Source organism: Pelmatolapia mariae, linkage group LG15, assembly GCF_036321145.2.
Source record: "Pelmatolapia mariae isolate MD_Pm_ZW linkage group LG15, Pm_UMD_F_2, whole genome shotgun sequence".
In the NCBI taxonomy this organism is placed as follows: Eukaryota; Metazoa; Chordata; class Actinopteri; order Cichliformes; family Cichlidae; genus Pelmatolapia; species Pelmatolapia mariae.
In genome coordinates, this window is record NC_086240.1 from 30,434,287 (window position 1) to 30,450,442 (window position 16,156).

Sequence of the window (16,156 nt, forward strand, 5' to 3'; positions counted from 1 at the left end):
CAATCAGTTGAATTAGAATGAGACACTGTATGCGTGTGTGTGTGTGTGTGTGTGTGTGTGTGTGTGTGTGTGTGTGTGCGTGTGTGTGTGTGTGTGTGTGTGTGTGTGTGTGTGTGGGGCTGTTCAATTAACTTTTTAGACTACCTCTCCCCAAATATCACAGGGTAAGTCTTGCATAAGGATCTTCTTTAGGTAAACGCTTAGAGCTGGAAGCCATCTTTATTAGGAGAGTTTACATATGTAAAGAAGCCATACAGGTGACAAGTCAATGACATCTTGGTCAGCACCAGCTGTTAACCTTGTGATGTTTAGGAGTTCTGACGCTTGTGTTTCTCTTTGTATTTGGATGTGATCGTAAATGCTGACCTTTAGCTGTGTTTATTTGACCATTTCCCCCCCCCCCCCCCCCCCCCCCCCCCCCCCTTTATTTGGTTGCAGGCTATCTGAGGGACAAAATGGGATATTACGACATGGCCTTCTACCTAGCAGGAGTCCCACCGATCATTGGCGGGGCCTTGCTGTGTCTGATACCCTGGGTGGAAGCCAAGCGCAAGAGAAGAGAGAAAAAGGAGGCCGTGAAAGGGGAGCAGGACACTGCCCAGAAGATGATGAATCATGAGAAGGCTCAAGAAGTTGTGCAACACAAAGCAGGAGAGTCTATCCTCTAAATACCCCTAAAGAGAGACCGACAGAGAGGTTCAGGGGTCAGACTGAGGCTGCTGCTGCTCATTGATAGTATTAAGATACTCTGTGCATATCTGTGTTTAACTGAAGACTGTTTTAAGTAGGAAAAAATGCCAAAGTGTTCAAACATATCAGAGTCATATGTTGAAGCTGAACGTAAATGTGATCCTGAAGAACTATGCATCAGAATGAACTAATCTTACATCAAGCTTGAAATTATAGCTGAAAATGGGGAAAACGGGACATTTAATTTTTGTCACAATAAGAATTAGGCATGCAGTACTCTGTCCAAGATCAACTCTGTCAGCAGCCATTCTCACTGGGCTTCATATCATACTATCATACAGTTTTAGACATACAGTTAAAACATGTTGTATAATACAACATACAGAAAAACATAGGAAACAATTTATGGTGTTAATTTTAATTTTTGTATAAGTTCATAGTGAACCAGTCTGCCAAAGATTTATATTTAACCCTGTCATCTTTATGTCCTCCAGTATGCTCAAGTAATCTGTTTTAGGGGTGCACTGATACAGCGGTCGGTATTGGTTGATACCAGCATTTCTGCAAATAAAATGGCATTTACTGATGTCCTGCCTAAAAGTTAACAAGAGCTGAAAAAAAAAAACCTGACACAAATGAAATAATATACTATATTTGTTTTCCTGGACCAAACTGGGAACTAGATAACAACAAAAACTAAAACAAATACTGTTATCTGCAGGCTGCCAGATTGCTCTTTAAGACATCAATATCTGTATCAGTACCAGTATCTGTATTACCGTTGATATTTGTACTGGTATCGGTCCTTTTGACAGTCAGTGCATCCCTAATCAATGATTGGTGTTTTAAAAGACACACAGTAACTATCGGCTCAGAGAAGTGCTCTAAAAAGTCTAGGTTTTTCTGTCTGACTCTGGAATCTGAGCTGTAAAGGTGCTTGTAAGGATGCAGCTTTGGGAAGCACAATAAAATATGTCCTGTCAGAGATGCTGACCCAGCTTCCCTTCAGAGGTTGGATCTAGGAAATCTGATCATTTAAAGGCTGTTTAACTCACCAAGCAGAGCTTGGCACCCAAAAGCTCTAAGTTCACCACGCTGAGCCCATAATTCTTTCCCTTGAAAAATTCAAAATAAACTGCACAATACTTTTTTTAAATACCAGAGTTAGCAAATATATGGTACAAATTAAAAGTCATATAAGGTAATTAAAATGTACTTAATTTTTTAAACAAATTTGTCTGATGGTTCAGTAAACAAGAATTTTCCTGCAATTATTTTATATTTCAGGCTTTAAGGGGTTAAGGTTATTATCCACTCTTGATCCCATGCTGTGGAGCATCCCAGAATTTATGCTGCACTGTGTTTCCAAAATTACCACTATTGAGTTATTAATGATTACATTATACAAACATGAAAGCATAGAGAGGGTGGGTTCTATAAAGCCCCCTGCAACTGTGTCATAAGTTAATCTGGTACTGTGACTGATTCATTCAAAGAGGCTGCTTTAAATCAAACCTCCTCAGTGTTTTAGATGTTATATTTAAAGAAATTGTTTAAGAAAGTAAATATGTGGCAACTGGTTACCCTAAAAAAAGCAGAGACTGGAAGCAAGCGGAAACTATTAGTCTGGAGTAGGAAAAATAGGACTTCCAGCCACTGTGAAAGTTCACTTATCGTCAAGTCATATGTGTGTAAAACTTTGTTGACTGCTTTCAGCCTATCAGCACATAAGATGACATTCACCACTTACATTGGCCATGTGTATCTGATGTACTGCATCAGTTTGTTGATTACTTTGCTCTTTCAAAGACGATGAGTGGGTTTTGTTTTAGCAACATGCTGAGTGGGCACATTCGAAGAAACTGGAAGATGTTACCTTTTAATTGAATCCTCATGCCTTTGTTAACTCAAAGCCTACTGCAAGATTGTTCATTTTCCTGTAATTTTCTCTCACATTTGAGTTCATACTTAAATTGTGCAGCATTCATTAACAGTTGACCTGGTTCAGGTCAGATGATCGCTTAAATGGCCCAAAACCCCACAAAACGTTGTGCATTGTCCTTCACCTCTGTATGATTTTGCTGTGACACATTTACCCACTATACTGAATCATTTCAGAGACTCCTCTGTTTGAACTGTGGACGTGAGTCTAACTAATGATTGACTATGTGACCATCAGTCCCATTAATTATTAACTCTGTGTCCAGTTCAATGACATTCAGTAGAAAGGTATCTGTTTTGTGTTTTATTTATTTTTCACTTCTGGAGACTTTCATGTTGTTAAAAGCCTTAAATGAACTGACTGAAGACCAAACTGCACAAATGAAAATGTCTGAAAGTGTGTTTGCTTGCCCTCATTTGCCTCCCCAAAGCCTCCTATGTAGTGCCAGTGAACCATGTGATGTCACCCATCACTGACTGTGGTGGACTGCATATTTGGAAAACTCACGCCGCCAGGGAAATGAACCTCCATCATAGAAATGCTGTGGGTCAGTGGTTTTTTTCCTCTGCAGACCTGTGACCTGCTACCTCAGATGATAGCAGAGCTCTGCTCCCTGTCTGTACTGTCCTGTCACCGTGAATACGTCTTAACTTTGCTCTTTAATGAAAAACATGTTGCCATTATTTTATTTTATTTTATTTTATTTTAATGCACAAAGTGACTGAAACCTTCAGCATTTCCGTGACTATGCTTAAATCACATGTCTTATCCTTATGATGTGCATGACTCTTTATGGTGGAGTGCCATCATAGTGCTATTCATCTGTGAGAGCCTCGAGTAATTTCTCATTGCCATATATGAATATGAATGCTTTGTTGTATGTATTCATTGCACTCTATTCGCTCTTTTACTTGTTTTATTTAGCTGTTCGGTCATATGTGCCTCTAGAAATGATATGTGCCAACCAAAGAGATGCTTTGTTTTAAATTGCATGATTTATTTTTACTTGGTGATTACTTTAGACCAAAATCTTTGAGACAATCCGCTGAAGTTTACACACCAAAGCCTAACAGTATTTATTTGCTGTTATTTTGCCATCCAATCCAGCCACTGGCTTTATTTGCTGCATCTTTACTGCTTCCGTCCTTTTCCATGTATTCTTCCCAAAAAGTGTTCTTAAATATGAATTTGTCTACATTTCCTCTGTTGCAGGATGTGTTGTGAACAACAGTATATGCAATGTATGTAAACACAATTACTTTTAATCATTTTAAAAACAGTAAAAATATTTACTTTTAAGTTATCTGGGTTTTTTTTCCATTTATGCCTATAGATCATAGAAAGCACTGAAGTTCATTTAATCAACATGTAAAATCAAGTGCAGTAAAACTGAACATGAAAAAAACACTTTATACCTTTGAACCTGTGAGACACTGACATGCCACTCCTTCACAGTTTTTCTCTAATAATCTTTATCTTCTTTTGACCCATGTGTGAGCGTGTCGATTAGATTTGTCTAGATTTAGTCCTTCTTCCTGTTATATACTTTCTGCACTTTTATTAGGTTATGGATCTCAGTAAAGGAACCAGGATTTCTTAGCAGTCAGAAAACACTGCCTGGAGGTGGGCAGTACATACTGATGTGGAGCTAATGAATGTCCTATATGTAGATAATCCAAGGGGCTTGTAATGTTTTTTGTTTTTTTTCTAAAGGGCTTCTATCAAACCAATATATCCAGTCATATGTTTAATTTCAAACGAGTTGCAGTAAACGTTTGGGATAGAATGTGTTAGTGTGAGACAAAAGGTGACGTGACATTTTTTAAAATATATATTTAAATTTAAATATCCCCCCATGACCCTGAATAGAACAAGCAGTTAAGGATGGATAGATGAATTCCATATGAAGAATAAATATAATGGCACCGAATACTACTGTGAGGAACCCTGGCGTCAATGTTGCCCAGGTTAGGACACATGAAACAAATTTAAATATTTGTCTGGACTGTTATTATTTAGTATCAGGCTCCCTGAAAAGCCTTCAAACGATCTAAAATACCACAGCATGAGTTCTAGAAGAGACCAGGTAGAAATATCACATTTGCCATATTGGCTTCTCCTTACTGAGTCCATGTTAAACCTAGAATTGATTTTAAAATCCTTGTTCTACTTTACAAAGTCATGAATGATGTCCCTTCATATCATATAGGCCTCACAGTAACATATTATCCAAACAGGGTTCACCCGATTCAGTCAGGATTTAGAGTTCACAGCACAGGAACAGCACCAGTGCAGGTTACTCATAATCTTTTTATGGCATCTGACAGTGGACTCTGTGCAGCATTCTATGCAGGGTCAGCATCGGAGCATATGGGCAACTCTGATAGAGGATTTGATTCCAATCACTTTGCTATTCTGTAAAAAAACAAAGCTATAAAAGGAGACTGCAAATTCATATCACAGCAAGTAAGAACCACCGTGGGTTCCCAACAGCTAGCACAGCAGACAGTGCTTGCTGTGCTCTTTATTTTTTCCTACAGTGCTTAGTCCTTGTTGTGCATCGTGTGTGTTCAGTGTGTTTTTTCAGCTGCTCTCCTTGTTGCAAGCTCCTCTCTGAATGGTCCCAGCGTGCTTCTGCATGAACGGGCAGAACTGATCAGACAATATGTGGCAAGTGTTCCAGACCTGCTCCCACAAAACCACACCATGCTGCCACATGAAGTACACCTCAAAACCTTTAAAATTTACATTTAAGATTGACTCCTGTATGTTTTCTTCTATGCTTACTTGTTACGTCAAGGCCAGACTACTGCAATTTCTTATTAGAACCTCTCTTAAAGGTGTTCAGGCTCCAACACACCACAGTGAGAGTGCTACGTGAGGTATTTTAATTCGAAGAAGTTAATTTAAAGTGGAGTATTTTACTAAATAACTACAATTTCACAAGTATCTGTAATAGCTTTGACATTTATCTGAGAGCTATTGTTACCAATACCTTTGAAATTAAAAGACATTCTTCTTCTTGTTCTTAAGGAAATATAAGATTGTATAAATTGTAGTTCATAAATAAGGTCAAATATAATATTTATATGCACTAATGCATTGGCATTAGCAGTTATTCTACATAGCTGAGAATTTATGAAAGAATGTTGGACTTGAAATGTTTAAGGGAGAAAAGGGGATTTTTAAAATTCAGGTCTTTGAAGTCAATTCAGTTTTATTTATATAGCACCAAATCACAACAACATTTGCCTCAAGGAGCTTTATATAGTAAAGGAAACACCATACAATAATACACAGAAAACCTCAACAATCATATGACCCCCTATGAGCAAGCACTTTAGGGACAGTGGGAAGGAAAAACTCAATTTTAACAGGAAAAACCCTCCAGCAGAACTAAGCTGAGGGAGGATTGAGTGAAGAAGAAACACACAGTGCACCGTGGCTGCCCCCAGCAGCCTGGACCTATTGTAACTTTGCTGCCAAGTAATCAAACAGTTCTTACACTCTTTGGTTTTTATTTGTGCTCAGCCAGTTTACTTGGTACAAACTCTAGATGGCGCCATGTGCTTTCACTACTGCCAGGCAGAAAAGGCTTCTAACTACTACTATTTCCGGCAGCCCTGGATCATTTTTAACGCGTCAGCTGTGAACAGCCAGTTGAAACGGAGGTCTTACTCTGCCATGATTTCAGGGTACTGAAAAGCTCATAAACAAAGCGAAGCGGTTGCCTGTTTTGGCACATAACATTCTGAGTATTGCATAGGTCCCAGGTTCACTGATTTGCAATAACACGAAAACGCACAGGTGAAAGTGATAACATGACAAAACAGTGCTTGCAGATTAATATAATTAAAGTAAAAAAAATATTCAGGTTATTCAAAAGGAAGGTGTCTCTTTACACACGGAGTGAGCATCAATCACAATAGATGATCTTTGCAAACCTTCAGCAGCCATACAGGCAGCAGGTGTTGACATATGGAGGGATTCCACGGCTGCAGCGGTGGTACCCTGCAGTCACCGTCGCATTAAAGATGTCCGACTCAAAAAATCCGTGTATTTAACCAACTGCGGCCTTCAAACAGGAGGCGCCAGAACGGGAGGAGATAAAAGACTCGCTTTATTATCTGTGGTCAGTCAGCAGTTAGCGGCGTTGTGACAGCTCACCATCACTCCCAGCAACACACTTTCTCTCTCTCTCTCGGTGCTAGACTGACAGCTATGTCTACGTCCGTCACGCGTGACACCGATATTAAAAAGAAGCACGTCCATTTCGCCAGCATGGAGGAGGACGACAACGACGACCAGGAGGAGGACACCCTGTTTGACAAGAGGAAGGACGCCGGGCGAGAAATGAAGAACGCACTAAAGGGGGCGAAGAGGAAGACCACACAAAGCAGCGACGACCGGGTGGAGGTGGTTGGCGGAGGAAGGGGCGGCCAAGGAGCAGCCGGCCGCTGGATGGTTACGCTCGCGCTCTGTGCATCTTGCCTGGGCTTGGTAAATTGTTAGGAGTGGGAAGTTAGCTTAAACCTGCCGGTTCATTAAACAATTCTCCGAGTTTTCTCATTCCTTTAAAAAGGAAATTAATTGGAAATTTTTCAATAAATTAATATATGGTGGTAACTGAATAGATTTATTAAGTTGGTTGGGATATCTACAACAGTTAACTAGTTAGCTAGCTAGGGTTGTATTAATGTTATCCGTTAGCATAACCAACATCAGTTTATAGCCATAAACCGCTAGCTTATCAGGGCTGTCCAATATTCATTTGCATACTTTGGAATTTCTACTGAAGTCTACTCCAGGAAATTAATTTAAAATGTCAGAAGATCTGCAGTTACTTTTATAGTGCCATAATATAGTAGATTTTGGCCTGTTATAGTTCTGTCGAGCGTTGTAAACGAAGGAGACCTTTCAATTAAGCTGTACTTTGTGTCCTTAGGTTGTTTTTGACTGGCCCCACATGTCAGTTGCCTGTATAGTTGTTATAAAGGTGCAACAGAATGTGAATCTACGTACACAAGGTGGGCATATGTGCTTGTAACTATTGAATAGTAAGCAATGAGATGGTTGTAATAGTTCAGTGAATGCCGCAGTATCCCGCACAACCGGATTTTCATAGTTGTAAATCTCGCTCTTCAACCATTCATTCCGCATCAGATTAGTGAAATCCACCTGCACACACTGGACGACTTTCTCCTGTATTGTTAACCTTTTCTCCCCCCGTTGGGCCTGGGGAAGAACATTCAAGTTTTGTTGTTTCAGCATCAGATTAAGCTGTTAAAAAAGTGGGAAAATGGAAACTTTTGCAGTTTTTGTTGTCACTGAGTGTGAACTCAGTGTAGAGAACAAAAAACTTTGGAGGCTCTGTGAGCAAAAGCTCCACTTCACTTTTTTGTGTGATGCGAAGCTGTTAGATAAGCATGCTGGCACTGGTAAAAGGAACGGATAAACTCTGAGGATTATGATTCCAATGTTCAGTTTAGATTAGATTAGCCTTTGTTGTCTCCCTTCAAAGAAATTTTGCTTTGTCATTCAAGGAAAACCATCACATAAATTAATCGTCATACCATTTCACATGCACACACTTACAGTTTACTTATTACTATTCAATGGTTTGACAAATTGAAGCACTAAATAAAATATAAACATAATTTGAACAACTCACAATTTGGTACCCTGTACCTTTTACATGATAGTATTAGCTTTATACTCTGTAGGTTTTTGTGTAAACCGTGTGATTTATATCTCTAGTAATTTTACAGGCCACACTTTATTGCAGTTTCCTCTGATAGCACCTGGGGGAAAATGGAGGGAACATGCCAATGGTCTTTCCAGCCCTTTGGATCAAATTTTGAACCTTTGATCTGAGCTGACAGACAGGTTACTAAACTGTGTAGTATTGCCAGATTCAGTAGTTAGCATATAAAATAAGTAAAGCTTTCATCCACCCCAGGGAGCTTAGAAAGTGTAAACTCTGGACAGACTAGTTCTGGCACTAATGAATCTAGTATACATGAGAGTCAAGGTGTGTGAACGAGTAGAATTGACATTTAACTGTTTTTGTGTTTTCATTAGAAAAGTCAGGTGCTGTCTAGTTATACAGGAGTTCACCTTCATCTATAGCGTGGTGGTTAACAGTATGTGAGGGAGTGTAGTCTTAAATCGTGAGCTGAGGTCCACAAACAGTAATCGTGCATAAGCTTAACTATTCTCTAAATGTTTATATTATATCAGTTATAGTAGTTAAATAATTATATGCAAATTAGCAGGGATCCCAAAAAAAGTTTAGATTTGTTTAAATTTGTAAAAAATTTTCAGTCTTAAGTTTTCTGAACAGAAATCCTAAAATAAACATTTGTGCAGTATGTGTTGATACGTTGCCACCTCTGTCTTCACCTCGTGTCTTGTTGCTGACAAAAACACAGGAGGAGGAGGTAAAGTTTTCATTGGGGGTGAGCAGAAAGGACAGAGTTGGAAATGTTAGTTTAGTTCTCCTAGATCCTGATGTGATCATTTATCATTGATCTCACAAGGAGATGAGACAAGTAGGACAATGGAGGGAGAGGAGTGGGTCCAACAACAACAGAGGTCCTGCAGTTGTAGCTTGACCTAAGCTTTGTCTTATTTTCTTAGGGGATGTGTATCTCAGTTCTTGGCCCCACGCTGGAAGACTTGGCTGCAAATGTGAACCAGGATATCGGCAACATCTCCTACATCTTTGTTGGCCGCTCTGCAGGCTACGCCGGCGGATCCCTGTTAGGAGGCATTCTTTTTGACTGCATGAACCCCCATCTCCTGCTAGGTACCTTTCTAGCTTGTTATTCTTGCCGGCCTTTACAGTCATTTTATGAGATTGATTTTGCCTCCTGTGGTAATCTTTTAGGTTTGTCCATGCTGCTCACGGCATCTGGGATGTGTGCCATCCCTTACTGTAAGCAGGCTTTGCTCCTCACTGTGTTCATGTCCAGCATTGGGATATCCATGGGTGTTATAGATACAGGTAAGTAGACTATTGATATTCACTGTATCAGTTTCTCAGAGTTCAATGATTTTAACAGCCAGCCTCAGCTGATGAGTTTTTACCTCTTCTTCTCGTCATTCTCTCTCCTGCTGTGGTGATGCATGTTTAAATGAGGGCATGGCTTAGCTGCAGCAGAGTGAATAAACAGTAGTGGAGTCCTGTTTGTAACATTGAGGGAGATGGTATGAGTAATTCAGTGCAATAGACATGGGCTGCTGGGAACTTCCCATGATATACTGAGCATTTATTCTCGACTTGATTCTTTTCACTGTACATGTGTTTATCCATCACTTTACATTTAAAGCTTCAAACCACGTTACAAACTCTTCCACAGCGTGCCTTTCCTGTCTCCCTCTGTTCATCCCTAACTGGTGGCCAGTTTTTCCTTCCGACTGTTGCCAAGTGCTTTCTCATTAATGTTGTCTCATTGTGAGGTTTTATCTCTAACGTTATAGGCTCTTTACCCTAAATTACAATGTGCTTTGAGTTGACTGTTGCTGTGTATTGGTGCATACGTAAATAAAATTGAATGAAAGCGAAACCGTGGAGAGAACAGGGCACCAGTGGCAGACCTGCTAGTTCTGGTGTTCTGTGGTTCAGCTGTAAGAACAAAGGTCTCACTGAGGGACAGTGGGCCCTCATAGAGTTTGTTTCCAAAAGGTTGTTCAGAAACATGCACAAGTAGCATGCCGAAGGTAATTTGTAGCACTCTGGCAGTGCTTCTCCTGATCCTCCTCTCAAAAAACGAACAGATACTCGTCCTGCTGTTGGGTTAATGCTCTTCGAAGGCCCCGTTCAACTCTGCTTGTGTAACGTCTCCTCTCCTCTATACTCTTGAGACTGTGCTGGCACACACAGCAAACTTTTCCTTTTCGGGGTGTTGTCTGGTTGTTGCTTCTTCAGTGCACCTGAATTCATAGTGAATTATGTTTCCTTCCTGCAAATTGACCTATAAAGACATTTACAAACTGTTTTGAAATCTTGTAAATCTTGCATGTAGTTAGTGCACCACGTGGTATTAGGCCTGTAGAATAATCCTTCATCTGCTTTTGCTAACAGTGGTAGCTTATTCTTAACATCATAAGAATGAAAACTTGCCGATGGAGTTATTTGGAGTCATTCCTTGTTTTGTCTGATTGTGATTCTTCTGTTAATCTTTTTTTTTCTAGTTTAGCCAAAGCAAAGTGACGCTTGTGTCTCCATTCTTAACTATGTGTTTCTCCTGTGTGTCAGGTGGTAACGTGCTCATACTGGACACGTGGGGTGAGCAGTCGGGGCCTCACTTGCAAGCGATGCACTTCAGTTTTGCCGCTGGGGCCTTTTTGTCTCCTATCATAGCCAAGCTGGTGTTTGGGACTGACTGGAAGGGCACTGAGGCCATAGCACCAACCAAGAGTACGCCTTCCACAGAGCCCCAGGTGACCAAAACCGTCAACACTCAGGGAGTCTCGCACAGCACCCTCAACTCCACCTGGGCCTACATCGTGATTGGTGCTTTTGTCTTTCTCATGTCCTTCCTCTTCTTCATCCTTTATTCTCGCTGCAGCGTGTCACGTGCGAAACCCTGCTCGGCCTCAGGAAAGCCCCTGGTGGCCAAATATCATGTGGCTCTTACAGCCCTACTTTTCCTCTTCTTCTTTGCCTACGTCGGTGCTGAAGTAGCATATGGCTCCTTCATCTTTACCTTTGCTAAGGAGTACATCCAGATGGCTGAGGTGAAGGCAGCTGGGCTAAACTCCCTGTTCTGGGGGTCGTTTGCAGCGTGCCGTGGGTTAGCCATCTTCTTTGCAGCCTGCATGTACCCGGGAACCATGATCCTGCTCAGCCTGGTGGGCACCGCTATCTCCTCTCTTCTGCTCTGCTTCTTCAACAAGAAAGAGGAGGTCCTGTGGGTGTGCACTGCTATCTATGGGGCGTCCATGGCTACCATCTTCCCAAGCGGCATCTCGTGGGTGGAGCAGTACACCACAGTAACGGGGCGCACAGCGGCAGTTTTCGTGGTGGGTGCAGCGCTGGGCGAGATGGTGCTGCCAGCACTTGTAGGCTTCCTGTTCAAGAGGTTTCCAAAGCACCCGCTGCTCATGTACCTGTCACTCGTCACTGCCATCTTCACCTCCATCCTCTTTCCAGTCATGTACAAGCTGGCCTTGGTGCCCAACAGCCAAAGCAGGAAACACGGCTCCAGGGGCCGTCCACCGAATGACGAAATTGAAAGCAGTGAATCCCAACGGGCACTGCTGGACTCAGGAGCTGATGAAGATGAGGATGAGGAAGAGCAGGATAATGAGGCCGATCAGTGGAACGACGCAGACTTTGAGGTCATTGAAATGGACGATACATCAAATTTTATGAATTCACCAAGCAAGATGTCCTCTCCCCCTGATGTCATGGCTGTAACAGACAGCCCCACTGCCCAAACCACACAGGCGTCAGAGCCTGCAGGCGCCGCTTTCTCAGAGAGCATCTCTTTGGTAGGAGACTCACCGAGACGCAAACTGCTGCTCTCTTTGGACCAAGAGAAGAGAGACTGAGAATGTCGGCTCAGTGATACGCCTCAACTGTCCATTTGCTGTCCAAGACCTGGAAACTCCAACATAGTTACTGTTTGTACTCTAGTGAAGGAAGCACTGACTAAGTAGTGCAGCTTATAAATCATACACACACTTCCGCAGCTCAATTCAGTGCATCTTTTAAAGCTTTTGGACGTCTGCTGGACAGTGAAGGATCAGATGTTGAACTGTTGCTATTTTCTTATAAATCATTTGACAGTGTGTTTAATATTGTTGTCCTGATCCCCTCTGCAGTTAGGTAAAAGGTAAGGCTAGAATGAAAGTAAGAAATAGATCAGATATCAGCCTGATCCTGACTCAAAGAACTTCACTGGGATCGGTGGCAACAGGTCAATCTATTCAGTTCAGTTCTATGTTCTGTGTTTACTATGCCTTCCATCAGCAGTAGAGCACTGATTACAAACGGGAGAGCTAACATAGCATGGATGCAGCCAAAAGCCAAGGGACAGCAAGTTTTTATACTTCTTACATTTGGAATGTTTTTATGTTTGCGGTGGTTTTTGACTACAGCTAAGACTTCTCTGTCAGCTTCTCTCTTTGAGTTACTGGTATCACATTGGAGCTAGACAAACATGGATTGATGCATCGCTAGAATTCAGTGCCTTGTTTGAGGACGTGAGGAGAGTGGATGAGCTGAACCAGGGACAGACAACTAGCCACCCCCTTAAAATAAAATTTTGCACTGCAAATACGCTATATTGCCAAAAGTATTCACTCACCCTTCTAAATCATTACATTCAGGTGTTCCAATCACTTTCATGACCACAGGTATATAAAATCAAGCTTCTAGGCATGCAGACTGCTTCTATAAACATTTGTGAGAGAATGGCTTGCTCTCAGGAGCTCAGTGACTTCGAATATGGTACTGTGATAAGATGCCACCTGTGCAACAAGTCCAGTCAGGAAGTTCTGTCACCATTAAATGTTCCACAAAATGGAAGTGATTGCGATTGACAGCAGCTCAGCCACGTAAATCACAGACCGGGGTCAGCAACTTTGTGCACAGTCAATCACTGCAGACTTCTAAACTTCATGTGGCCTTCAGATTAGCTCAAGAACAGAGTATAGAAGGGTACAGAATTGCAAAGTGCAATGCAAAGCATCATATGCAGTGGTGCAAACTGCATATGATGCCACTGAACTCTAGAGAAGTGGAGATGTGTTCTCTGCAGTGACGAATCATGTCTACATCTGGCAATCTGATGGAGGAGTTCGAGTTGGCGGCTGCTAGAACGGTACTTGTTTGACTGCATTGCACTAAGTGTAAATTTTTTGCTCCCTTAGTTCCAGAGAAAGGGACTCTTAATAATTCAGCATACCGAGACAATTTCATGCTTCCAACTTTGTGGGAGCAGTTTGGGGATGGCCCTTTCCTATTCCAGCACAACTGTTTCTAAAGACATGGACGAGGAAGTTTGTGCAGGCCAGTCCAGTTTTTCCACACCAGAGTCCTACACCTCAGCCTGACAGAACACCTTTGGGATGAATTAGAGCAGAGACTGCAAGCCAGGTCTTCTTGTCCAACATTGGTGTCTGACCTCACAAATGCACTTCTGGAAGAACACTTCTAAACCTTGTGGAAAGCCTTCCAGAAAAGTTGAAGCTGTTTTAGCTAAACATGGAATGTCACTCAAGCTCATATGTGTGTGTGAAGGCAGACGAGTAAAAACTTTTGGCAATATAGTGTGTGTGTGATGAGCTGAGCTGTACAGTGTATGCAGCTGTTTTCTGTTGCACTTTTGTTAAAACTGGATTTTTTTTCTTTTTGGTCTTGTGCTGTAATGGTTCATGTCACTGTGATTCCTCTGATTTTTTTCTTTTTAAGTTCCTGATTTAGTGAAAGAAAGAAGGCATCTTCATACATTGATTTTTTTATTTTATTATATCAATCTCAAACCTTCACCCACAGCAATGTCCATTAAAAACAAACAAAAAGGATCTCCTTCATTATAAGTTTTTACATTTTTACAAATCCACAGATCCTGTGTACGGCTGCATGGAGTGGGAGGGTTAAAGATCAAATTTTAATGTAGTTTGAAGACGGTTCGCACAGTAAAATTGGAAACGTACACAAAACCATATATCCACAAGGAAATAATAGACTCTTCATGGCATAAATTACCAAAATACAGTATTGCAGCAGTCCCACATTTAAAAATAAAAAATGGATAGCTTTCCAGTTCCCATACTCTGTAGTATGAACTGTCAAATCTGCCAAAACGGACAAGGTTAAAGAAACAGAAAAATGGCACCTTCAAAAAGAACGCATCAAACTGCTTTGATTGTGTTCATGGTTGGAGCTGTAGTTGGTTAATGCACAGTGAGATTGGAGATGGATCTGTACAGGAACTATTTACAAAAAGACTGCAGTCAGTATAAAAAGGAGAAAAAGTCAATTAGTGGTTTGGGTGTAGTTCGTCTCTGAATTTATAAGATCTTTAAAAACCAGTTACAGTGAATACACAATACGACACATGTTCCATGATTGGACTGCACTCAGTCCCGCAACAGGCCGTCTGTGGCCGTGTCATCAAAAAGATCAGCTTCATTCGGCCCATAGCAGCTAATGGAGATGGCAGCAAACGAACACACGGCCTCTTCCACTGGAGGCATGAAGTAAACAGTCTCCATACTCAGAGAAATACTTTGAGACAAAATGAGAAAACCCGTCAGGGCTCAATCAAAGCACCATTTAAACTTTTACGACCAAATGGACAAACACTAAGATGGAAGGCCAGGAATTAGCACCAAATCAGTGAGTGGCTCCGGGACTCGGGAGCCAATCAGAACTGCTCCAGCAGCTGACGGAGGTAGGGAGCCTTGGAAAGTTGTCTGTTCACCCGGGACAGCTTGTAGAGGACGGGACAGTTGAGGGACACGCAGGGAACCTGCCGCTCAGCACAGCCACTGCAGTTCCTACAGATCTGTATGCAAATAGAGACACACGCACACAGTGATCACACAAGGATGAGCTCTGGTATGGACAGCACTCACAAACGTCACTACTGGTCTGACTGTGGACCAGAGAAAAACTGCAGAGTCCGACATTGTTTAAGCAAAGCTGCACACCAACTCAACCCGAGTGATTGCTGCCACCAGGCATCATTACTGCTGATGTCAATTACTGTCTTAATAAATCTAAATTTATCGCCAGAAAGCAGTTTCCGTGTTCCTTCAGTGTCGCCTGCTTTGAGTCATATCAATTGGGTAAATGTTTAAAGACAGTGTGACAAAAGCAGGAAGAAATAAATACCTGTAATCACAGAAGTTAATGGTCCAATTATTATTCGAAACCTTAACAGGAGCTCAGAATTTCATATTCTGTGCATCCTCAACTTCTCACCTTCAGCAACTGCTCTTGCTGACTCTCCCACTGCCTCATGTCCTGGTAGAGTGTAACAGCGACTCGCTGAGGTTCAGCACGACACCGTGAGCACACACCCAGCTGGGTCAGCTCATCACACACAGGGCAGTGAAGCGTGGTGAAGTACTGGGAAATTGTCCCCTTCCTCCCCGCTTCCTCCCCACCCACCACGGAGGAGCAGGATGCCTTCTGGATCTGGAGAGAAAAGAGCGATGTAGCTGAAAACACACGTTTGATTGATCACTGCTGCTGGACTATATGCAGACACATGGAGTTAACATGCACAGCATCTTCATGGACATGAAACAGTGTGAACTACGTGATCATGATACTTTTCAGGTTTGTTAAGAATCCTACCGAATATCATTAGATGCTGAAGGATCAGAGATCAAAGATTCAATTTTTTTAATACAAATACACACATTGAGGATTTTGTGTGTGACTGGGAAAAACAAAGACATAAAATGAGTCAGTGGCACTGGAGCAGCAACCATTTATGTACCTGGCTGTGATTAGTAGCTATGCCAGCAGATGGCGTGTGCACTCTGTCAGACTTCAGTAAA

At 41.7% G+C, this 16,156-nt stretch overlaps 3 protein-coding genes across 4 annotated transcripts in view; 2 read left to right on the forward strand and 1 right to left on the reverse strand.

The window, feature by feature from the left end:
• The window catches only part of slc16a10 (solute carrier family 16 member 10), a 30,399-nt gene extending 26,468 nt beyond the window's left edge, over window positions 1-3,931 (forward strand). The window contains exon 6 of the mRNA XM_063495536.1: window positions 439-3,931. Coding sequence (XP_063351606.1) covers window positions 439-668 — 230 coding nt within the window. The 3' untranslated portion in view covers window positions 669-3,931. The remainder of the gene's footprint in view (window positions 1-438) is intronic.
• A 2,609-nt stretch (window positions 3,932-6,540) lies between these two features.
• Window positions 6,541-14,620, forward strand: mfsd4b (major facilitator superfamily domain containing 4B). Its single transcript, XM_063495546.1, has 4 exons — window positions 6,541-7,132; window positions 9,272-9,440; window positions 9,522-9,638; window positions 10,893-14,620. The coding sequence occupies exons 1-4, from the start codon at window positions 6,854-6,856 to the stop codon at window positions 12,188-12,190; spliced, it is 1,863 nt and encodes a 620-aa protein (XP_063351616.1). The 5' UTR covers window positions 6,541-6,853; the 3' UTR covers window positions 12,191-14,620.
• A 109-nt stretch (window positions 14,621-14,729) lies between these two features.
• rev3l (REV3 like, DNA directed polymerase zeta catalytic subunit) overlaps window positions 14,730-16,156 on the reverse strand; it is a 77,435-nt gene continuing 76,008 nt past the window's right edge. For both annotated transcript variants that reach the window (XM_063495543.1, XM_063495542.1), the window contains exons 31-32: window positions 15,573-15,788; window positions 14,730-15,153 (exon numbers count right to left, since the gene is read on the reverse strand). In XM_063495543.1, coding sequence (XP_063351613.1) covers window positions 15,013-15,153; window positions 15,573-15,788 — 357 coding nt within the window. In that variant the 3' untranslated portion in view covers window positions 14,730-15,012. The remainder of the gene's footprint in view (window positions 15,154-15,572; window positions 15,789-16,156) is intronic.